The sequence below is a fragment of the Mobula birostris genome, chromosome 5, assembly GCF_030028105.1.
Source record: "Mobula birostris isolate sMobBir1 chromosome 5, sMobBir1.hap1, whole genome shotgun sequence".
Lineage (NCBI taxonomy): Eukaryota > Metazoa > Chordata > Chondrichthyes > Myliobatiformes > Myliobatidae > Mobula > Mobula birostris.
The window spans coordinates 207,948,367-207,974,186 of NC_092374.1; the positions used below are offsets into that span (position 1 = coordinate 207,948,367).

At 44.8% G+C, this 25,820-nt stretch overlaps 1 protein-coding gene across 2 annotated transcripts in view; it reads right to left on the reverse strand.

Annotated features, from left to right (window-relative positions):
• Window positions 1-11,123: 11,123 nt before the first annotated feature.
• Window positions 11,124-25,820, reverse strand: part of daxx (death-domain associated protein) — a 50,055-nt gene continuing 35,358 nt past the window's right edge. For both annotated transcript variants that reach the window (XM_072259428.1, XM_072259427.1), the window contains exon 6: window positions 11,124-14,173. In XM_072259428.1, coding sequence (XP_072115529.1) covers window positions 14,114-14,173 — 60 coding nt within the window. In that variant the 3' untranslated portion in view covers window positions 11,124-14,113. The remainder of the gene's footprint in view (window positions 14,174-25,820) is intronic.

A 25,820-nucleotide genomic window follows, 5' to 3' on the forward strand; every position in this document is an offset into this window, starting at 1 on the left:
GAGCTTCTCCACATTTTGTCTGTGTTGTGTATAAATCTGCTGTCTGCACCTGGCACTCAGAACTGTATTGTCAATTAAAGTGAAGTTAGGATTTCTGGTGATTTTTTTCAATCTAATCCAGGAAACAGACATTGCTGATAGGGTCAGGTACACCCTGCCCAAACCTGATCGCTGACCTATATTCGTCAACTATTTATTCCCCCCTCCCCCAACCCGATTTGCTGAGTTACTCCAGCACTTGGTGTCTGTTAATCTGGATTTCTAGCCTTTGCAGAATCTCGTGTGGTGATGTTTAGTGATAAAGGAGTAGGGACAGATTCTCCAGTCGAGGTGTTGAGTGATTTAGAGGATCTGCAGGAGCTGCCCGGTAGAGGTTGTGGCTTTCAGGTGTGATTGCAGTTGCCTAAGCACTGCAGTTACATATAGATAGCATTTTGAGAGCCAGTTCTCCACTTAATCATGCAAATGAAAGGTTAACATATGGGGAACGCTTGATGGTTCTGGGCCCGTACTCCATTAGACCATACGATACAGGAGCAGAATTAGGCTATAGGGCCCACCGAGTTTCCTTTGCTATTTCATCATGGCTGATCCAATTTTCTTCTCAGCTCCAGTCTCCTGCTTTCTCCCATACCCTTCATGTCCTGACCAATCAAGAATCTATCAACCTCTGCCTGAGATATACATAAAGACTGACTGGAGTTTAGAGGAATGAGGGGGATACATATCAAAAGGTCTGGATAGAGTGGATGTGGGGAGGATGGTTCCAATAGTGGGCGAGTCTAGGACCAGTGGGCGCAACGTCAGAACAGAAGGACATCCATTTAGAACAAAGATCAGGAGGAATTCTTCAGTCAGTGGTGAATCTGTGGCGTTCGTTGCAACAGGTGGCTGTGGAGGCAAGTCTTTGAGTATATTTAAGACTGAGGTTGATAGGTTTTTGATGAGTAAGGGTGTCAAAGGTTATGAGGAGAAGGCAGGAGAATGGGACTGAGAAGGAACGTATATTAGCCACGGTGAAGCAGATCCGATGGGCTGAATGGCTAATTCTGCTCCTGTGTTTTATGGTCTAATCTACCTTAGTCCCAGTGCAAGACCTATGTTCCTCCTCCTGCCCACAATTCTTTCCAGTCGCAGTGATATACCAAGGGGGGTGGGCTCAGGGAGAGCTCCTGGGCTGCTTTGAGGACATGGTCTGGACAAGGTAGAGCAGAGGCTGGCTGTTGTCATTCACAGCACCTACTGATGTGTAGTGGTAACACTGCAGATAAACTTGCCTTTCCTACCTTCCGAAACATCAAAGGTGAAGGTGCCAGTGTTTCCACGGGAAGGCAGCAGTGAGAACAGAGAAATCTTTGCCTGTTCCTCACTCTGCTTTCTTCACTACATTGTAGAAACTGTGTTATATTTAAATCGCTTTTGCAAGAGAATGGGGAAGCGCCACCAAAAACCAATGCAGAATGAAAGACAATTTGTTGAAAGATGTGTTGAATGGCCTTTCTTTCCTTTTGTAGGAAAGCTAGTTGACATGATAACACAATGTCAAAACGTAAGTATTACTTTTCAAACTTTTGTTGCTAACGAAGTGATGATCAAAGTGCACCATTTTTCCAGTTTGGAATTTGTGTTTCCATATTACAATCTACAGGTCGCTTGCCTTTGATTGTATGATACTTATTGAGAAACTATATCGGCCTTCTCTTCATCTTATTCAAAAATGCCTTTTTAAGAATGGTACATACTATTGCCCATGTACCAAGTTTCATGACAGGCCAGCCAATTTAATTTATTTATTTAGAGCACAGACGAGGCCCACAGCAACCCACCTATTTAATCCTAGCATAATCACAGGACAATTTACAACGGCCAATTAAATTACTAACCGGTACAGTATATCTTTGGACAGTGGGAGCAACCTGGAGCACCCAGATTGAACCCTGAACTGTCACCCTAGTGTCAAGCTCACCCCTGTGGCACCTAACTTTTCGCTGTTGACAGAAAAAGATCAGCCAATGGGGACTTGATTTGGGGAGAATAATAGCATTGGATTTGTGCACAGATAAAGGTAAGGGTCTTGCGCAGGGTCCTGACCTGAAATTTGCTTCCCCGACCACCCCCACAGACGTTGCTTGATCTGTAGTTTCTCTTTTGCTGGGTTTGCTGGCCGCACAATAGCAGGCACAAGGAAATCTGCAGATGCTGGAAATTCAAGCAACACACATAAAAAATGCTGGTGAACGCAGCAGGCCAGGCAGCATCTCTAGGAAGAGGTACAGTCGACGTTTTGGACCGAGACCCTTCGCCAGGACTAACTGAAAGACGAAATAGTAAGAGATTTGAAAGTGGGAGCGGGAAATCCGAAATGATAGGAGAAGACAGGAGGGGAGGGATGGAGCTGAGAGCTGGAAAGTTGTTTGGCAAAAGGGATACGAGGCTGGAGAAGGGAGAGGATCATGGGACGGGAGGCCTAGGGAGAAAGAAAGGGGAGGGGAGGCAGAGGATGGGCAAGGGTATAGTGGGAGGGACAGAGGGAGAAAAAATTGAGAGAAAAAAAGGGAAAAGAAAAAAATAATAATAAATAATGGATGGGGTACAAAGGGGAGGTGGGGCATTAACGGAAGTTAGAGAAGTCAATGTTCATGGCATCAGGTTGGAGGCTACCCAGACGGAATATAAGGTGTTGTTCCTCCAACCTGAGTGTGGCTTTATCTTTACAGTAGAGGAGGCTGTGGATAGACATGTCAGAATGGGAATGGGATGTAGCATTAAAATGTGTGGCCACTGGGTGATCCTGCTTTCTCTGGCGGACAGAGTGTAGGTGTTCAGCGAAACGGTCTCCCCGCCATCCCCTTCTTGCAATTCCTCCGTCTCCGCCGCATCTGCTCTCAGGATGAGGCTTTTCATTCCAGGACAAAGGAGATGTCCTCCTTTTTTAAAGAAAGGGGCTTCCCTTGCTCCACCATCAACTCTGCTCTTAAACGCATCTCCCCCATTTCACGCACATCTGTTCTCACTCCATCCTCCCGCCACCCCACTAGGAATAGGGTTCCCCTTGTCCTCACCTACCACCCCACCAGCCTCCAGCTCCCCCTTTCTTTCACCCTAGGCCTCCCGTCCCATGATCCTCTCCCTTCTCCAGCCTCGTATCCCCTTTTGCCCATCAACTTTCCAGCTCTTGGCTCTATCCCTCCCCCTCCTGTCTTCTCCTATCATTTTGGATCTCCCCCTCCCCCTCCACTTTCAAATCTCTTACTAACTCTTCCTTCAGTTAGTCCTGACGAAGGGTCTCGGCCCAAAACGTCGACTGTACCTCTTCCTAGAGATGCTGCCTGGCCTGCCGCGTTCACCAGCAACTTTGATGTGTGTTGCACAATAGCCGGGCTGTCTTCCTGTTTTAAATCTGTTCTGTGTATTTCTGTCTGCCCTGCAGAGCACCTCCCAAGAAGATGAAGAAAGTGAGGAGGAGCATGACAAAAAGGAAGATGAACAACCAGTGGACTGAAGTGTAATTAAACCCATTCAAATGGCTCAGAACATCATTTAGGTGGTTCTTGGCTGCCTTGATACGATTGAGTTTGAAAATGAAGTTGCTGTGGAGAGAATGTTTAAAAATGTTGTGGGGTGGGGAGAGAGGACCGCCACTGGCGGCAGGGACACTGCACCAATGTCGGAGCAGGTCAACACATGTAGCAACTTGCTCCTCAATCTGTTTCGTCTCCAACCCAATTTGCAAAGTGAACAGTCCCCATGTTTGCAAATGGGGCACTTTGGCAGGAGCTTCCCAATCAGATGATATGATTGTTACTGTCAACGGTTCCATTCTATCCAGAATAACCTGCATCAGCCTCCTGATGGTGACCTTTGCTGAAAGTGGCAAGTTTCTGGTTGAGGAGAGAAACAAGGCCGAGTGAGGACCCTTAGCCAGCTTCAGCAGTTAAGTATGGTGCTGAGCAGGGGGCAGCGGTCAGGGTGCAGGAAATTACGGGGACAGAAAAGGGTAAGATGTTGTTGAAGTCAGCACAGAGGTGAACGGTGAACAGGACTGCAATAGTTCGGACAGGGACAACACTTCCAGATGAGCTCAGGTTTACAGAGTACATCGGTTATTGTCAGAAGAGGTGAGATGAAGCAGTGGTCCTGAGCATAGAATTCCCTCCCTCCACCATCTTATCTACCATTGCCGTTCCTTACCATCTTCCTTTCCAATATCCATCCACCCAGAGGCTGCTGGAGAGACCATCTCCTCTCGTGGACAGCTAGTGGAGCCTCTCAGTGCAAAAGGGTTTCCTTTGCCCAATGCACTGGCTGTCTGGCCACAGCAGATTGATTTGTACAAATAGGCAGGGCATTTGTTAACAGGCTGAAGTCACCGATGGATGGCAAACCCTGCAGTTAACCAATTCCAACCCAGGCCTTTGCTCTGCTTGTCTGTAAATGGGTATTACTCCAGAAGTCTGTGTGTTCCTCCACGGGTCCCATAAACCCTGCTGTTGTTGTCCAACACATGTCCAGCAATTCTGCCTAACTCTCAGCAAAGTGAGGTGTGACAGTGGATGAAATGCCTGCCGAGGCGCGATATCACCAGCAGTTATGTAGGGCTGGAGCAGTGACACGGCAGTTCAAGTTGAAACCTAGAAACATAGAAAATAGGTGCAGGAGTAGGCCATTCGGCCCTTCGAGCCTGCACCGCCATTCAGTATGATCATGGCTGATCATCCAACTCAGAACCCTGTACCTGCCTTCTCTCCATACCCCCTGATCCCTTTAGCCACAAGGGCCATATCTAACTCCCTCTTAAATATAGCCAATGAACTGGCCTCAACTGTTTCCTGTGGCAGAGAATTCCACAGATTCACCACTCTCTGTGTGAAGAAGTTTTTCCTAATCTCGGTCCTAAAAGGCTTCCCCTCTATCCTCAAACTGTGACCCCTCGTTCTGGACTTCCCCAACATCGGGAACAATCTTCCTGCATCTAGCCTGTCCAATCCCTTTAGGATTTTATACATTACAATCAGATCCCCCCTCAATCTTCTAAATTCCAACGAGTACAAGCCCAGTTCATCCAGTCCTTCTTCATATGAAAGTCCTGCCATCCCAGGAATCAATCTGGTGAACCTTCTTTGTACTCCCTCTATGGCAAGGATGTCTTTCCTCAGATTAGGGGACCAAAACTGCACACAATACCCCAGGTGTGGTCTCACCAAGGCCTTGTACAACTGCAGTAGTACCTCCCTGCTCCTGTACTCGAATCCTCTCGCTATAAATGCCAGCATACCATTTGCCTTTTTCACCGCCTGCTGTACCTGCATGCCCACTTTCAATGACTGGTGTATAATGACACCCAGGTCTCATTGCACCTCCCCTTTTCCTAATCGGCCACCATTCAGATAATAATCTGTTTTCCTATTTTTGCCACCAAAGTGGATAACTTCACATTTATCCACATTAAATTGCATCTGCCATGAATTTGCCCACTCACCCAACCTATCCAAGTCACCCTGCATCCTCTTAGCATCCTCCTCACAGTTAACACTGCCCCCCAGCTTCGTGTCATCCGCAAACTTGGAGATGCTGCATTTAATTCCCTCATCCAAGTTATTAATATATATTGTAAACAACTGGGGTCCCAGCACTGAGCCTTGCGGTACCCCACTAGTCACTGCCTGCCATTCTGAAAAGGTCCCGTTTATTCCCACTCTTTGCTTCCTGTCTGCCAACCAATTCTCTATCCACATCAATACCTTACCCCCAATACCGTGTGCTTTAAGTTTCCACACTAATCTCCTGTGTGGGACCTTTTGAAAATCCAAATATACCACATCCACTGGTTCTCTGCTATCCACTCTACTAGTTACATCCTCAAAAAATTCTGAGAGGTTCGTCAGACATCATTTTCCTTTCACAAATCCATGCTGACTTTGTCCGATCATTTCACCGCCTTCCAAATGTGCTGTTATCACATCTTTGATAACTGACTCCAGCAGTTTCCCCACCACTGACGTTAGGCTAACCGGTCTATAATTCCCCGGTTTCTCTCTCCCTCCTTTTTTAAAAAGTGGGGTTACATTAGCCACCCTCCAATCCTCAGGAACTAGTCCAGAATCTAACGAGTTTTGAAAAATTATCACTAATGCATCCACTATTTCTTGGGCTACTTCCTTAAGCACTCTGGGATGCGGACCATCTGGCCCTGGGGATTTATCTGCTTTTAATCCCTTCAATTTACCCAACACCACTTCCTTACTAACATGTATTTCGCTCAGTTCCTCCATCTCACTGGACCCTCTGTCCCCTACTATTTCCAGAAGATTATTTATGTCCTTCTTAGTGAAGACAGAACCAAAGTAATTATTCAATTGGTCTGCCATGTTCTTGCTCCCCATAATCAATTCACCTGTTTCTGTCTGTAGGGGACCTACATTTGTCTTAACCAATCTTTTTCTTTTCACATATCTATAAAAGCTTTTACAGTCAGTTTTTATGTTCCTTGCCAGTTTTCTCTCATAGTCTTTTTTCCCCTTTGCCCTCCTCTGCTGAACTCTGAATTTCTCCCAGTCCTCAGGTGATCCACTTTTTCTGGCTAACTTGTATGCTTCTTCTTTGGAATTGATACTATCCCTAATTTCTCTTGTCAGCCACGGGTGCACTACCTTCCTTGATTTATTCTTTTGCCAAACTGGGATGAACAATTGTTGTAGTTTATCCATACAATCTTTAAATGCTTGCCATCGCATATCCACCGTCAATCCTTTAAGTGTCATTTGCCAGTCTATCTTAGCTAATTCACGTCTCATACCTTCAAAGTTACCCCTCTTTAAGAACTCATCACCCTGCCACCGTGGTGTCAAGAAAACAATCTCTCCTTCAATGTTGCAAAAACAAAGGAGCTGATTATGAACTACAAGAAGAATGGAGACAGACTAACCCCCAATGACATCAATGGAGCTGGGGGATGAGAGGGTGAATGGTTCCTTGACATACACATCATCGAGGATCTCACATGGTCTGTACATACCGGCTGTGCGGTGAAAAAAGCACAACAGCGCCTCTTTCACCTCCAATGGTTGAAGAAATTTGGTATGGGCCCCCAAATCCTAAGAACTTTCTACAGGGGCACAATTGAGAACATCCCAACTGGCTGCATCACTGCCTGGTATCGGAACTGTACTTCCCTTAATCGCAGGACTCTGCAGAGAGTGGCGCAGACAGCCCAGCGCATCTGTAGATGTGAACTTCTCACTATTCTGGACATTTACAAAGACAGGTGTGTAAATAGGGCCCAAAGGATCATTGGGAACCCGAGTCACTCCAACCACAAACTGTTCCAGCTGCTGCCATTCGGAAATGGCACCGCAGCATAAAAGCCAGGACCAACAGGCTCCGGGACAGCTTCTTCCACCAGGCCACTGATTAATTCATGCTGATATTTCTATGTTATATTGACTGTCCTGTTGTACATACTATTTATTTTAAATTACTATAAATTGCACATTTAGATGGAGATGTAACGTAAAGATTTTTACTCAAGTATATGAAGGATGTAAGTAATGAAGTCAATTCAATTCTCTTCTGTAATACTACAGGCTCTTAACTTGTTAAGCAGCCTCATGCGTGGCACCTTGTTAAATGCCTTCTGAAAATCCAAGCACACATCAACCAATTCTCTTTTGTCTATCCTGCTTGTTATTTCTTCAAATAATTACAACAGATTTGTCAAGCAAGATTGAGGAAACCATGCTGACTACAGCCTATTTTATCATGTGCCTCCAAGTACCCCAAAACCACATCCTTAACAATCAACTCCAACATCCTCCCAACCACTGAGGTCAAGTAACGGGCCTACAGTTTCCTTTACTGCCTCTCTCAGTTCTCGAAGAGTGGAATGAGACAATTTCCTTCTCCTCCATTACTATCTCATGAGCGTTGCTTTCCAGCGGTTTGATATCCACTCTCACCTCTCTTTTACACTTTTATCTATCTGAAGAAACCTTTGGTATCCTCTTTCATATGATTGGCAAGATAACTTTTGTATTCCATCTTTTCCTTTTCACAGTGAGTTTAGTTGCCTTATGTTGGTTTTTAAAAACTTCCTGATCTGCTAACCTCCCACTGTTTTGCTCTATTATATGGTCTCTCTTTGGCTTTTATGTTGGGTTTTGACTTCTCTTGTCATCTCGCAGGCATTCTAGAAAATCCTCTCTTGGGATCCAGCACCAACCGATTTTTCCCAATTAACCTGCAATTTGAAATTGCCCATAACATTACACATTTTGGTATTCATTTTTTATCTCCTGTTGTAATATGTAGACCACATCCTTACTATTCTGGAAGTCTCTATACAACTCCCATCTGGGTCTTTTCACTCTTGCAGTTTCTTTGTTCTACTCACGATTATACATCTTAGAACATAGAACAGTACAGCACAGTACAGGCCCTTCGGCCTACAATGTTGTGCCAACCCTTAAACCCTACCTCTCATATAACCCCCCACCACCTTAAATTCCTCCATATACCTGTCTAACAGTCTCTTAAATTTCACTAGCGTATCTGCCTCCACCACTGACTCAGGCAGTGCATTCCACGCACCAACCACTCTGAGTAAAAAAAAAACCTTCCTCTAATATCCCCCTTGAACTTCCCACCCCTTACCTTAAAGCCATGTCCTCTTGTATTGAGCAGTGGTGCCCTGGGGAAGAGGTGCTGGCTGTCCACTCTATCTATTCCTCTTAACATCTTCCAACATGTCATTTTTCTAATGATTTGACTTCATTTTTTCCTACAAGAACCACACCATTCCCTCTGCTTGTCCTTTCCATACAACGTGCATGCTTGGACGTTAAGCTCCCAGCTATAATCTTCTTTCAGTCATAGTTCAATGATGCTCACATCATACATGCTAATCTGTAACTGCTACAAGTTCATCTACCGTATTCAGTATATTCCATGCATTCAAATATAACTTTCAGTCCCATATTCAACCTTTCAATTTTGTCCCGTGTTTACACTGCAACTCTTCCTATTGACTGTAATTTCGTCATATCATCAGCCTCTCCTTCCTGGAGTCTTACTATACAGTGCCTGTTTGAAAACCAACCACCTCATCCTCAGGACTATCATTTTGGTTCTCCCCCTCCCCCCGTCAAATTAGTTTAAACTCTCACCAACAACACTAGCAAACTCACCCGGAAGGATTTTGGTCTCCCTAAGGTTCAAGTGTAATGCGTCCATTTTGTAGATTGTACCTTCCCTAAAAGAGATCCCAATGATCCATAAATCTGAACCCTTGCCACACTTCCTGAGCCACACACACACATTCACCAGCCAATTCCCACCCTCACTAGCATGTGGCACAGGCAGCAATACAGAGATTGCTACCTCAGAGGTCCTGCTTTTCAGCCTTCTACCTAGCTCCCTAAAATCTCTGACACTAGCACCTGGGAGGCAACTTCCCATTTGGGTGTCTCTATCACATCCACAGAATCTCATCTCTGTGGAATCTCTTACCACTGTAGCCCTCTTCACCTCTCTGCTCTTGAGCCACAGCACCAGACCACACACCTGGTCACTGTGCACCACCCCGCATCCCCCCCCCCACCTTCTAAAGTAATAAATGTATTATTGAGTGTTCACTGTATGTTAAGCTCTCAACTTTAATCTAAGAAAGGATATGCTAACATTGAAGAGGGTTCAGAGGTTCACAGAAATGATTCCAGGATTAGGCATGTCATATGAGTGTTTAATGGCTCTGGGCACTCATTGGAATTCAGAAAAAATTGTGTGTGTATGTGTGTAAAAGTCTCATTGATGCCTATTGAATGGTGAAAGGCCTCAATTGAGTAAATGTTTTCTATAGCGGGGGATTCTAAGATCAGAGGACACTGCCTCAGAATAGAGGGATGTCCATTTAGAACAGAGAACAGGTGGATTTTCTTTAGCCAAAGTGGTGTATCTGTGGAACTTGTCACCACAGGCAGTTTTGGAGACCAAGTCATTGAGTATATTGAAGGCAGATGTTGACAGGCCTTTTTTTTTTTCCCAGTCAGGGCAGATTGAAAATGGAGGAAGCAGATTGGATCAGCCATGATGAAATGGCACAGCTGACTCAAAGTGCCAACTGGCCTATTCTGATCCTATATCTCATGGTCTTATGGATTGTAAAGCAGCCACAAAGGTGCAGAGATGACAGTTCTCATGTTTCTTCCCATCCGAGGCATTCCTTAGGGATTGAAGAAACCAGTGACATTTGCAAACCCTTCCAGAAGTCAGGGATGAAGTGCCCCAGCCTCCATTTACACAGTGCATGTAGTTGAGGGTGTCTGTGTTGCCTCAACTATCTGCAGGTGAACAGATGAATGGCATTGAGAGGGATAATGAAGCAGGGATGATGGAATGGCCTAATTGTGCTCCAATGTCTTCATCTGATAGAAATCTCAAACTTGCATTTTTATTACTAGTCACCCCTCCTTATGTGGAGTTAGCAGATAAAAATGACCCTTGACCCCATCATGTCCCTGCAGACCAAGTACGCATTCCATTTATCAGCATTACTTGTCTAGTGGGGAAGTTTGCTTTGCCATTCATTTGGGCAGTTCCAGATTCAGGGTGTAAGGTTTTTCTCAGCTCCCTCTTAACCCGACCTAATCATTCTCGAAGAAATCTTTACCAGTGAGACACGTTCCTACTGTTGGGGACATCTGGATGCCTCTGCAGGACCCAGGACTCCCTCTGTAGATAACTAATTTCCTGTTAAAATGGCCAACTCCACATTATCTACCAGTTCCCAGAGCTTGCAGATGCCTGCATTGGGTGTTCTAGTTCTCAGGATCAGGAAGAAAGGAGGAAGGTAGGGATCACTGCTGCCCGGTATTCTGTACCAGGCTTGCAGAAAGTGCTGGGAAACAACAAACCCCATCACCGATAGCCCCCTGGCGGCGTCTCAGTGTAGATCTTTACTGAATACACTCTTTTCTGCAATACTGCACCTTTCCAAGGCTCAAGCAGAGCAGCAGCTCCCTGTACAAATCCAACAGAGACACTCAGCACAGTTCAAAACATCGGGGCAGGGCAGGCCGCAGCTGGGAATGGAAGAATGATTTAGAGACACCTATGACATTTAAGCCAGATTTACTTATTCAAAAAATACCTTTAATGACAGCAAACAAACAAATGCCCTTAAGACAACAATCAAAAGTAAATTGAATTTTAAAAAAGTGTGTTGTAAACTTTGAGAAAGACATTTCATTCCAGTTTTTTATTATTTTCCCAACTGTTGCTCTGAACTCCACACTGGGGGTTCCTAAATCAAAACATTCCCATCCACATAAAGTCAGCAGCTCCTCCTCCTTTCAGATGGGACACATTGTTTACCATGCACCCCTCTTGGGGTCTCAACTGCCAGGTCACTAGATAGGTTTTCATGAAGGGTCTCGGCCCAAAGCGTTGACTGTTTATTCCCCTTCACAAATGCTGCCTGGCCTGCTGAGTTGCGGCAGCATTCTGTGTGTTGTTCTGGTCGTTGGTGGGACATGGCAGTTTACAGAGTAGTTGGTAACTTCTCGTCATCTCAGGTAACACTCAGGGGGAAGAGGACAATAATTCATCCGCTTTGATCACAAAGGATCAAGTTAACAAGACTCACCTAGCATTGAAAACATGGGAAGGCCAAAGAATCGGAAACCACAATAAAAGGGCATAACCATTCAGGAGGAATTTCTTTACTGAGTATTGTGGAAGTTCACTGACCAAGTCAGAGCAGAATGGATTTGAGGGATTTTGAGAGGGCAAATATCTGACATGCCTTTAACCAAGGTCTCATTGTGTTTCTTCGAGTCTGGAATGAAACCCCGACTTTGTTGAACAGAAGGTGGTTGAAGCTGAATGAATGAATGAATGATGTACTACCAGACTGTTGTATAAACTTTCTAAAACAGCTATCCTTAGAAAGCAAGTCAAAAAGATCAGGAAGTATTTATTAAAACAGGCCAGAAATTTTACTGATCTACACAAAAGAAATCAGATATGTGCTTTGGAGAAATGGTTATATAGTTTGCTGGTAGACAGGGTTGGTGCCAGCTGCTCTGACAACTCCAACTCAATATTCATGATCACCCTTTATCACTTGTTCATCAGTGAATGCTATTTCCATCACCCTTTGAGAAAGAGGTACTCAACCTCCATCTGAAACAGGCCAGCACATACAAGCACACCCATCTAAACCAACCTATCCCTTCCCTTCCCCAACCTACTCATTAACAGTGGTCCTTAAGAATTCCATCCGTGCCCTGTACTCAGTGCCAGCAAGCCAACCTGACCTACTGAGCGGGTGGCAAAGCCCATATAACTGCTGTTAGAAGGGTTGCATGGAGGCCGACAACCTAATACTGAAAACTCAACAGCCTAACGTAAACCACTTTAAAATTGCACCCCCTATAGCCAGCAGCATCCGGAGACGACTACTGAAACAACTGTGCACAATCTAATCCTCAGGCAGTCACACGAGGTGGCCTCCCTGTTAAAGTTAACCCTTGGGGGAAGAGACACTGGATGCTTTGCTGGGGGTGGGGATGGGAAGAGAGAGGAGGACTCGTTAGAGTAAGAAAATGGCAGGTTCTACAAGAAGCCAATTGGTAGCAAGAGTTGCCAATGAAAGCAGATCTTGGAGCATGGCCTTGAATGGGCCTTCATTGAGATATTGATTCCTTTGTAAAACAGGAATCTAATTCTCACCCATATTGGAGCTTCAGGAAGAGCGGTCACTAACACCACTCAGATCAGGCATCACAAATGGTAACACCACCATACATTTTGGTGCCACATCAAAGGGGATGTTCACTGTATCTGCTCAGGAACAGGGGCAAACAAGCCCTTTACTCAACAACAACAATTCTCACGTGGTCTGAAGAGGAACTTGACCACGGTTCATCCAGTGTATAACGTGCATTCACTTCTGCTAGGAGGGGGGATCTGGTTTTCTTGCTGTTTACCGTGCACATACATTGTTGTGTGTCGCTGCATTCAAACATTATCCAGCTTGTCGGAGCTCCACTGCAGCGAGAGGAGTAAAACAGCAAGTCTGCCGAGGAAAGTTGATGGGGATTTTGATAGGAGGCACTCCAGGTGTAAATTCACTGCTTTGTGACCAAGAATGTGTGTTTTTTTTTCCCAAATTGAAGTTTAACACAGAACTCTACTGCAGGGACCTTCAGTAAAAAACTGGAAAAGATAACAAACTCCAAATCCACCTGAGGCAAGCAACGATACCAATATCTCAACAGCCAGCAAATGTGCATCTGACCCAGGCAAAGTGGCCAACTGCCTGCCTTCAACCAGTGCTTTAACAGCACAGGCTCCAATGGTCTCGGGGCCAGAGAGAATCAAAGCCCCGTGTGATACCCCATGGAGAGGGAGAGCCCCACAGACCCATGTGGCCTCAGCTTGGATGAGGACACCTCTGCTCATCGGGACAGTGACAAACCAAGACCAGCACAGCTCACACTTGGGCAAGGACCCTCCCCAGGCAAGGTTTCTGCACATGGCACTGGGGAAAAGCTTCAACATCTGAAATTGTGGGAAGATCTGTAATTCATTCCTGTGAAGTTAGGCTTCACATCACCATCTTGAATGCCTTCTTGCTTATCCTACTGCACAAGCCACTTCAGGTTTTTGGAAAGTATGCAACAAGTGTTGACAAATTTTAAACAATTTTCTTTTATATAAAGTTCTGTCACCTCAATCTGAGAAGTCCCTGTCTTATTGTTCACTGAAGCGGCAGATAATTCATTTGTACACATTTTAAAAACAACCTTCTATGGTAACACAGGACAAACTGACCATTTCTTGGTGAACCCACTCCCAGAGCAGTGGAGTGGGCATTAGGCCAGCAGACAGGAGAAAGGGGGGAAAAACATCAGTCAGTAAAGCCCAGAGCAGTTAATTAACAAGCCTCTGGCCCCAATCAGGATTCAAGCCCAGATAACAGAACAGAACTGTCAGCAGCGTACGTTCCCTTCTGTAGTACTTCAGTTATCCGAGAGACAGGCAGCTATGCGAGCACCCCACCCCCCCACTTCCCTGATTTACAGAACTCCCTACGATCCAGGCGAACTGACCACTTTCAGTCAGAGTCAGACAAGACGATGATTTCTTCAGGGTCACACTGGGTTGCCACATTCACCTGAAACAGAAGGACAAGAAGGTGAGATCCAGCTGCCTGGCCCCTGCATATACCTCCCCGCTGGGGCACAGAGCCAGCAGCTCAGAAACTGTGAAAGGGTGGATGGCAGAGGTTGCTTCTTTACACACGGAAAGGTGTGTGTCTGAAATGCTCTGCCAGGGCCGGGGGTGCTGATGCACTAGGGGCATTTTACAGACTCTTGGATTGGAGGAAAATGGAGGATAGAAAAATGGAGGAGGAAAGGATTTGATTCATCTTAGAAGAGGTTAATAGGTCAGCCCGATACTGTGGGCCAGAGAACCTGTACTGTTCTATGCCTATTTTAGTGTGAAAATGGCATTATCTGTCCGGCGAGAATTTGCAAAGCTCTGAGATTCAGAGATTGGGAAATAGAGGATATGATGTGTAAAACAGAAGCAAAGTACTGGAGGTATTCAGTAGTGATGGAAGGGAACCACAGATAATGTTTGAGGTCAAAGACCCTTCATCAGAAATGACAAACTAAAGACCAGAGTGCAGATACAGCAATAAATAAGCAAAAATGGGCACTGAAGATTAGCTTTATTTGTCATCCATATGGTGAGATGCATTTTCTGTGTTGACAACCAAGAGCACAAGGATTGGCTGGAGGCAGCCCACAAATGTGACCATACTTCTGGAACCAGCATAACATGCCCATAGCTTACTAACCCTAACCTTTGAAATGTGGGAGGGCCACGGGGAGAATGTGCAGACAGCATCGGGAATCGAACCCCGGTCACTGGAGCTGTAAAATATCATGCTAACTGCAACACCACCATGCAGGTCACACCATGAAGGATGGACATTAATCGGATACAACAATTCAGAGATCCTCAGCGTTAGTTTCACAGCAGCACAGTGGACTCAAATTTCCCAGTCAGCTTAGTACACAATAAACTGCTTGAACCACTAGTGTCCACAGTCAAGAGGCAGTAAAGGTTTACGAAGGCACAGGTTGTCTTGTGAAGAAAGGCTGGACAGGCTTGGCTTGTGTTCTGAATAGCGAGGGAAGGACTGAGTGAAACAGAAGGCTGAGGTGTTGACAGTGTGAAGAAGATAGACAAGAGGCTGCAAAAGAAGGCGAGACAGCAGTTATACTTCTTTAGGAGTTTGAAGAAATCTGGCATGTCAATAAATACACCCGAAACTGTAGATGTACTGTGGAGAGCATTCTGTCAGGCTGCATCACTGTCTGGTATGGAGGGGCTACTTCACAGGACCAGAAGAAGCTGCGGAAGGTTGTAAATCCGGTCGGCTCCATCCTGGGTACCAGCCTACAAAGTACCCAGGGACATCTCCAGGGAGCGGTGTCTCAGAAAGGTACTGGCCTGAAGCACACACTCACCGATTCAGAAATAGCTTTTTCCCCTCTGCCATCCGATTCCTAAATGGGCATTGAACCCGTGAACACGACATCACTTTTAAAAATATATATTATTTGTTTTTTTAATGTTTTTAATCTATTCAATACATGTAGTACACTGTAAGTGATTTACTTATTATTAATTTTACTTATTTACTTTCTCTTCTATATTATGTATTGCACTGAACTGCTGCTGCTAAGTTAACAAATTTCACGTCACATGCCGGTGATATTAAACCTGGTTTTGATTCCGAAATGCTGGCAATCTTCGGCCAGGCAGAGGCCAAAAGAGCATCTCATACACTGCCCAAGCCACTGAGTTCTTTAACATCTTAAGGTAGGAGCTAGAAAAGGTATGTCAAAAGGGTACTGTTATGATAGACATGGGGATTTCAATATACAGGTAGACTGGGAAAATCAGGTTGTGTCCAAGAGAGAGGATTTGTAGATTGCTTATAAGATGGGTTTTTAGAGCAGCTTGTTGAGCCCACTAAAGGATCAGCTATTCTAGATTGGATGTTACATAAAGTACCAGATTTGATTACTGAGCTCAAGGTAAATGCACCCTTAGGAGGCAGTAATCATAGTAAGGTAGATTTCATCCTGCAATTTGAGAAGGAGAAGCTGAAGTCGGATGTACAAGTATTACAGTGGGGAAAAGGGAATTGAAGAGGCATGAGAGTAGAGCTGGCCAAATTTGACTTTGAAGGGGACACGAGCAGGGCTGGAGTTTCTGGGGAAATTCAGAAGGCACAGGATAGATACATCCATCTATCTCTAAGTAGTAGTAGTATTCTAAAGGCACGATGACGGAACCGTGGATGACAAAGCCCAAACCAACATAAAAGCAAAAGTGAGGGCATATTTCCAGTGGGCTAGCCAATAATATTAAAGGGGATACCAAAAATTTTTCAAATATATAAAGAGTACAAGAGAGATGAGAGTAGATATTGGTCACTGGACAATGATGCTAGACAGGTATTAATGGTGGGACAAGGAAATGATGAACAAACTAAGTATTTTGCATCAGGCTTTACTATGAAAGACACTAGGAGTGTGCCAGAAATTCAAGGGTGTCAGTGGGCAGAAGGGAGTGAAGTCGTCATTATGAAGATGATGATGCTTGGAAATCTGAAAGGTGTGAAGGTAGGTAAGTAAGTCACCTGGATCAGATGGAATACACCCAAGGGTTCTGAAAGACATGACTGAAGGGATTGTGGAGACATTAGTAATTATCTTTCAAGGATCAATGGATTTTGGCATGGTTCTGGAGGACAGGAAAGTTGCAAATAGCAATCCAATCTTCAAGAAGGGAGGAAGACAGAAGAACGGAAATTATAGGCCGGTTAGCCTGACCTCAGTGGTTGGGAAGATGTTACAGCCATGTGAGGATGTGGTTTCGGGGTACTTGAAGGCATATGGTAAAACAGACTGAAGTCAGCATGTTTTCCCTTAAGGAAAAATCAAGCAGGAAAGACAAGGAAGAATTGGTGGATGTTATGTACTTAGATTTTCAGAAGGCCTTTGACAAAATGCCACAAATGAGGCTGCTGAACAAGTTAAGAGCCCATGGCATAGTAGAATGGATAAAGCAGTGGTTGACTCGGAAGTGTCAGTATTACAGTTGAACAAAGGGAACTATGGTGCTATGAGGGAGGAGCTGGCCAAAGTTCAATGGAACAATACCCTAGCAGGGATGACAGTGGAACAACAATGGCAAGTGTTTCTGGGAATAATGCAGAAGGTGCAGGATCACTTCATTCCAAAGAGGAAGAAATATCCTAAGGGGAGTAAGGGGAGGGCCGTGACTGACAAGGGAAGTAATGGACAGTATAAAAATAAAAGAGAAGTATAACATAGCAAAGACGAGTGGGAAGCCGGAGGATTGGGAAACTTTTAAAGAGCAACAGAAGATAACTAAAAAGGCAATACACTGAGAAAAAATGAGGTATAAAAGTAAACTAGCGAAGAATATAAAGGAGGATAGTAAAAGCTTCTTTAGGTATGTGAAAAGGAAAAAATAGTTAAGACCAAAATTGGGCCCATGAAGGCAGAAGCGGGTGAATTTATTATGGGGAACAAGGAAATGACAGACGAGTTGAACAGGTACTTTGGATCTGTCTTCACTAGGGAAGACACAAACAATCTCCCAGATGTAATAGTGGCCAAAGGACCTAGGGTAATGGATGAACTGAAGGAAATTTATATTAGGCAGGAAATGGTGTTGGATAGGCTGTTGGGTTTGAAGGCTGATCAGATCCCAGGGACTTATGGTCTGCATCCCAGGGTACTTAAGGAGGTGGCTTTAGAAATCGTGGATGCATTGGTAATCATTTTCCAATGTTCTATAGATTCAGGATCAGTTCCTGTGGATTGGAGGGTGGCTAATGTTGTCCCTCTCTTCAAGAAGGGAGGAAGAGAGAAAACAGGGAATTATAAACTGGTTAGCCTGACGTCGGTGGTGGGAAAGACGCTGGAGTCAATTATAAAAGATGAAATTACGACACAGCTGGATAGTAGTAACAGGATTGGTCCGAGTCAGCATGGATTTATGAAGGGGAAATCATGCTTGACTAATCTTCTGGAATTTTTTGAGGATATAACTATGAAAATGGACAAGGGAGAGCCAGTGGATGTAGTGTACCTGGACATTCAGAAAGCCTTTGATAAAGTCCCACATAGGAGATTAGTGGGCAAAATTAGCGCACATGGTATTGGGGGCAGAGTACTGACATGGATTGAAAATTGGCTGACTGACAGAAAACAAAGAGTAGTGATTAACGGGTCCCTTTCGGAATGGCAGGCGGTGACCAGTGGGGTACCGCAGGGTTCAATGCTGGGACCGCAGCTGTTTACAATATATATTAATGATTTAGATGCGGGAATTAAAAGTAACATTAGCAAATTTGCCGATGACACAAAGCTGGGTGGCATTGTGAAATGTGAGGAGGATGTTATGAGAATGCAGGGTGACTTGGACAGGCTGGGTGAGTGGGCGGATGCATGGCAGATGCAGTTTAATGTGGATAAATGTGAGGTTATCCACTTTGGTGGCAAGAACAGGAAGGCAGATTATTATCTAAATGGAGTCAAGTTAGGAAAGGGGGAAGCACAACGAGATCTAGGTGCTCTTGTACATCAGTCACTGAAAGCAAGCATGCAAGTACAGCAGGCAGTGAAGAAAGCTAAAGGCATGCTGGCCTTCATAACAAGGGGAATTGAGTATAAGAGCAAAGAGGTCCTTCTGCAGCTGTACACGGCCCTAGTGAGACCACACCTAGAGTACTGTGTGCAGTTTTGGTCTCCAAATTTGAGGAAGGACATTCTTGCTATAGAGGGAGTGCAGCGTAGGTTCACAAGGTTAATTCCCGGGATGGTGGGACTGTCATATGTCGAAAGATTGGAGCGACTGGGCTTGTATACTCTGGAATTTAGAAGGCTGAGAGGGGATCTTATTGAAACATATAAAATTATTAAAGATTGGACACACTGCAGGCAGGAAGCATGTTACCACTGATGGATGAGTCCAGAACCAGAGGCCACAGTTTAAGAATTAGGGGTAGGCCATTTAGAATGGAGTTGAGGAAAAACTTTTTCAGCCAGAGAGTGGTGGATATATGGAATGCTCTGCCCCAGAAGGCTGTGGAGGCCAAGTCTCTGGATGCTTTCAAAAAAGAGATGGATAGAGCTCTTAAAGATAGTGGAATCAAAGGTTATGGGGATAAGACAGGAACTGGATACTGATAGTGGATGATCAGCCATGATCACAGTGAATGGTGGTGCTGGCTCGAAGGGCCGAATGGCCTACTCCTGCACCTATTGTCTATATGCAAAAGGCAGAGTGAGAATAAAGGGAGCAATCTGGTTGGCTGCTGGTGACTAGTGGTGTTCTACAGGGGATGGTCTTGGGACCGATTCTTTTCATGATATTTGTCAATAATAACAGTATTGATGGCTTTGTGGCCAGGTTTGCAGACAGTACAGTTAGGTGGATGGCAGGTAGTTTTGAGGAAGTAGGGAAGATGGACAAATTAGGAGAATGGGCAATGAAGTGGCAAACAGAATATAGTGTCGGTAAGTGCATGGTCATGTGCTTTGCTCGAAGTAATAAAAGCATAGACCATTTTCTAAACGGGGACAAAATCCAAAAACCTGAGGTGCAGAGGGACTTGGGATCCTCCCGCAGGGCTTCCTAAAAGTTAATTTCCAGCTTGAGTGTGCAGTGATTTTTATAAATGACCTGCATAAGGACATAAGTTTGCTGATGACACAAAAGTTGGGGGTGTTGCGGGTAGGCTGGAGGGTTACAACAGGACATCAATAGGATTCAGAACTGGGCTGAGAAGTGGCAGATGGAGTTTAACCCAGATAAGTGTGAAGTGGTTCATTTCCGTAGCACACATTTGAAGACAGAACATAATACTAATGGTATGAATCTTGGCAGTGTGGAGGATCAGCGAGACCTCGGGGACACTCCAAGCTGCTGTGCAGGTTGACGGTGTTGTTAAGAAGGCTTATTGTGTGATGGCCTTCATCAACAACGAGACTGAGTTCAAGAGCTGTGAGGTAATGTTACAGCTACATAAGCCCTTAGTTAGACTCCACTCGAAGTACTGTGTTCAGTTCTTTATTACAGGAAGGATGTGGATACTATAGAGAGAGTGCAGAAGAGATCTACAAGGACGTTGCCTGGATTGCAGAGCATGCCTTATGAGAATAGGCTGAGTGAATTTGGCCTTTTCCCTTTCGAGACAAAAGATGAGAGGTGACCTGAATAAGACGATGAGAGGCACTGAACATGTGGTTAGCCAGAGGGTTTTTCCTCATTCCAGAAATGTGCTGTAGATTTCCGATTCTACGTCCTATGGACACGGACCCCAAGAAGAGTAGAATATAAAAGCAGGAATGCAATACTGATGCTTTATTGGTGAAGCCTTACCTGGAGTACCGTGAGCAGTTTTGGACCCCTTATTTAAGAAAAGATGTGCTAGCACTGGAGAGAGTTCAGAGGAGGCTCATGAGAATGACTCCGGGAAAGAAAGGCTTATCATATAAGACCATAAGGGAGCAGAATTAGGCCACCTGGCCCATCAAGCCTGTCCCGCCATTTACTCATGGCTGATCCTTTTATTTTCTCCTCCTCAACCCTAGTTCCTGCCTTCTCCCCATAACCTTTGATGTCATGTCCAATCAAGAAGCCATCAATCTCTGCCTTAAATACACCTAACGACCTGGCCTTCATAGCTGCACGTGGTAACAAATTCCACATTCACCACTATTTGGCTAAAGAAATTTCTCCACATCTGTTTAGAAAGGGCGCCCCTCTATCCTGAGCTTGTGCCTTCTTGTCCTAGATTCTCCCACCATGGGAAACATCCTTTCCACATCTACTCTGTCTCGGCCTTTTAACATTTGAAAGATTTCAATGACATCCACCCCCATCCTTCTGAATTCCAGCAAGTACAGACCCAAAGCCATCAAACGTTCCTCGTATGATACCCTTTCATTTCCTGGAAGCATCCTTGTGAACCTCCTCTGGACCCTCTCCAATGCCAGTACATCTTTTCTAAGATGAGGAGCCCAAAACTGATCACAATATTCAAGCTGACGCCTCACCAGTGCCTCAGAAAGTCTCAGCATCATATCGTTGCTCTTGTATTCTAGACCTCCTGAAATGAACGCTAACATGGCATTTGCTCTCCTCACCACTAACTCAACCTGCAAGTTAACCTGCTCAAGGATTCCCAAGTCCCTCTGCATCTCAGATTCCTGGGTTTTCTCCCCATTTAGAAAATAGTCTGCAACTTATTTCTACTACCAAAGTGCATGACCATGCACTTTCCAACATTGTATTTCATTTGCCACTTTCTTGCCCATTCTCCTAATCTGTCTAAGTCCTTCTGCTTCCTACCTGTTTCTTCATCACTACCTGCCCCCTCCACCAATCTTCGTATCATCTACAAACCTGGCAACAAAGCCATCTACTCCATCATCTAAATCATTGATATACAACATAAAAAGAAGTGGTCCCAACATTGACCCCTGCGGAACACCACTAGTCACTGGCAGCCAACCAGAAAAGGATCCTTTTATTCCCACTCACTGCCTCCTACCAATCAGCCAATGCTCTATCCATGTTAGTAACTTTCCTTTAATACCATGGGCTCTTAACATGGTAAGCAGCCTCATGTGTGGCACCTTGTCAAAGGCCTTCTAAAAGACCAAATATACAACATCCACTGCATCCCCTTTATCTATCTGACTTGTAATCTCCTCAAAGAATGTGGAGCGTTTGAGGGAACCGGGCCTTTATTCACTTGCATTTGGTGGGGGGGGGGGGGGGGGGAGGCTTCATCTCATTGAAACCCTTTGAAAGCTGAAAGGCGTAGATAAAGTGGATGTTCAGAGGATATTTCCTGTTGTGCTGAGTCTAGGAACAGAGGGTGCAGCCTTGGAATAGAGGGATGTTGCTTTAGAATGGAGCAGAGCAGGAAATTCTTTAGCCAGAGGGTGTGAATCAGTGGAATCCGTTGCCACAAGTTGTTGTGGAGGCCAGATGTATTTAATGCTGAGTTTGATAGGTTTTTAATTAGTCAGGGTATGAAAGGTTACAGGGAGAAGGCAGGAGAATGCAGCTGAGGGGGAAATGGATCAGCCATGAGGAAATGGCAAAGCAAACTTGATGAGCCGAATGGCTTCATCCTGGTCCAATGTCTTAGTCTTTTGTAAACCATGTTTTTACTCAGGGACCTTCTGGTTCTGCAAAGGGCACGTCATATCTCACTAATGTGTATTTTGATAGGTAACAAAGGCGATTGATGAAGGCACAGCTGCGGACGCTGCCTATGTTGATTTTAGGAAGTTTATCACAGTCCCTGATGGCACGAGTAACCAGAAGATGCATGGTCCATTACAACAGAAGGTGATTAATCATTGCCACAGATGCCTGTGGAGGCCAAGTCATCGGGTATATTTGAGGTGGAGGTAGATAGGGACTAGTTTAGTAAGGGCATCAAAGGTCTGGAGGGAAAAGCAGGAGAGAGGGGTTGAGAGAGAAATAAAAGGGGTTGATTGAATGGCAGAGCAGACTCAATCGGACAAATGGTCTAATTCTGCTCATATGTCATATGGTCTTGATGGCAAGGCCCTCAACAGTGTTGATGTACAGAGAGATCGTGGAGTCCAAGCTCATTGCTGCACAGGTTAAAAGGACGGTGAAGGTGGTGTATTGCACTGTTTGCTTTCATTTGTCTAGCTGGGCCACATTTGGAGTATTGCATTCAGTTCAGATTGGATAGGTGTGCAGGCTTTAGAGAGTGTAGAACAGATTCACCAGCACTCGTGGGGCACACAGGGACCAGCAGACCGTAAGATATCAGAGCAGAATTAGGCTATTTGGCCCACTGAGTTTTATCTATCATAGCTGATTCAATCTCCTGCCTTTTCCCCGTATCTCTTCATGCCCTGACCAATCGAGAAGCCATCAACCTCTGCCTTAAATATACAGTGGCATGCAAAAGTTTGGGCACCCCGGCCAAAATTTCTGTTACTGTGAATAGCTAAGCGAGTAAAAGATGAACTGATTTCCAAAAGTTTGCAAAAGTTTGGGCACCCTGCTTGGCAGTAACACCCCCTTTGGCAAGTATCACAGTTTGTAAACGCTTTTTGTAGCCAGATAAGAGTCTTTCAATTCTTGTTTGGGGGATTTTCGTCCCTTCTTCTTTGCAAAAGGCTTCCAGTTCTGTGAGATTCTTGGGCCATCTTGCATGCACTGCTCTTTTGAGGTCTATCCACACATTCCCCATGATGTTTAGGTCGGGGGGACTGTGAGGGCCATGGCAAAACCTTCAGCTTGCGCCTCTTGACGTAGTCCATTGTGGATTTTGAGGGGTGTTTAGGTTCATTATCCTGTTGTAGAAGCCATCCTCTTTTCATCTTTGGCTTTTTTACAGACGGTGTGATGTTTGCTTCCAGAACTTGCTGGTATTTAATTGAATTCATTCTTCCCTCTACCAGTAAATGTTCCCCATGCCACTGGCTACAACACAAGCCCAAAGCATGATCGATCCACCCCCTTGCTTAACAGTTGGAAAGGTGCTCTTTTCATGAAATTCTGCACCCTTTTTTCTCCAAACATACCTTTGCTCATTGCGGCCAAAAAGTTCTATTTTAGCTTCAACAGTCCACAGGACTTGTTTCCAAAATGCATCAGGCTTGTTTAGATGTTCCTTTGAGCCTTTTGAATAGAACTTTTTGGCCACAATCAGCAATGATCACAGGGGTGGATCGATCATGCTTTGGGCTTGTGTTGCAGCCAGTGGCACGGGGAACATTTACTGGTAAGGGAAGAATGAATTCAAATAAATACCAGCAAATTCTGGAAGCAAACATCACACCGTCTGTAAAAAAGCCGAAGATGAAAAGAGGATGGCTTCTACAACAGGATAATGAACCTAAACACACCTCAAAATCCACAATGGACTACCTTGAGGCACAAGCTGAAGGTTTTGCCATGGCCCTCACAGTCCCTCGACCTAAACATCATCGAGAATCTGTGGATAGACCTCAAAACAGCAGTGCATGCAAGATGGCCCAAGAATCTCACAGAACTAGAAGTCTTTTGCAAGGAAGAATGGGTGAAAATCCCCCAAACAAGAATTGAAAGACTCTTAGCTGGCTACAAAAAGCATTTACAAGCTGTGAATACTTGCCAAAGGGGGTGTTACTAAGTACTGCCATGCAGGGTGCCCAAACTTTTGCTTTGGGCACTTTACTTTTTTTGTTATTTTGAAACTGTAAAAGATGGAAATAAAAAAGTTTTCTTGCTTAAAGATATTAAGGGAATGTGTCATCTGTAACTTCATGCCTTTTGGAAATCAGTTCATCTTTTACTCGCTTAGCTATTCACAGTAACAGAAATTTTGGCCCGGGGTGCCCAAACTTCTGCATTCCACTGTACATAAAGATGGTCTCCACAGCTGCCCGAGGCAAAGAATTCCATAGATCCACCACTATCTGGCTAAAGAAATTCCTCATCTCCATTTGAAAAGGACGCCCCCTCTACTCTGAGGCTGTGTCCTCTGGTCCAACACTCTCCCACCACAGGCAACATCTCTCCACATCCACTCTGTCAAGGCCTTTCACCATTCGTAAGTTTCAATGAGGTCACCCTTTATTCTTCTGAACTCCAGTGAATACAGGCCCTGAGCCATCAGATACTTTTCATATAACAAGCAGTTTGTGAACCTTCTTTGGACACTCTCCAGTATCAGCACATCCTTTGTAAGATAAAGCAATGGGCCCAAACCTGCTCACAAAACTCCCAAGTGAGGTCTCACTACTGCTTTATAAAGTCCACCATTGGGAATCAAATTAAAGAGGCTAGGCGTGAGGAGGTTAGTTCACTACAGGGGGATGGGAACCAGTGCAGAGAGACAGAGGGGTGTAAAGTGAGGGTAGAAACTAAAAGTACTATGGAGAAAAGTAAAAGTGGCAGGCCGACAAATCCAGGGCAAGCATTAAAAAGGGCCACTTTTCAGCATAATTGTATAAGGGCTAAGAGAGTTGTAAAAGAGCGCCTGAAGGCTTTGTGTGTCAATGCAAGGAGCATTCGTAATAAGGTGGATGAATTGAAAGTGCAGATTGTTATTAATGATTATGATATAGTTGGGATCACAGAGACATGGCTCCAGGGTGACCAGGGATGGGAGCTCAACGTTCAGGGATATTCAATATTCAGGAGGGATAGACATGAAGGAAGGGGAGGTGGGGTGGCATTGCTGGTTAAAGAAGAGATTAACGCAATAGAAAGGAAGGACATAAGCCGGGAAGATGTGGAATCGATATGGGTAGAGCTGCGTAACACTAAGGGGCAGAAGACGCTGGTGGGAGTTGTGTACAGGCCACCTAACAGTAGTAGTGAGGTCGGAGATGGTATTAAACAGGAAATTAGAAATGTGTGCAATAAAGGAACGGCAGTTATAATGGGTGACTTCAATCTACATGTAGATTGGGTGAACCAAATTGGTAAAGGTGCTGAGGAAGAGGATTTCTTGGAATGTATGCGGGATGGTTTTTTGAACCAACATGTCGAGGAACCAACTAGAGAGCAGGCTATTCTGGACTGGGTTTTGAGCAATGAGGAAGGGTTAATTAGCAATCTTGTTGTGAGAGGCCCCTTGGGTAAGAGTGACCATAATATGGTGGAATTCTTCATTAAGATGGAGAGTGACATAGTTAATTCAGAAACAAAGGTTCTGAACT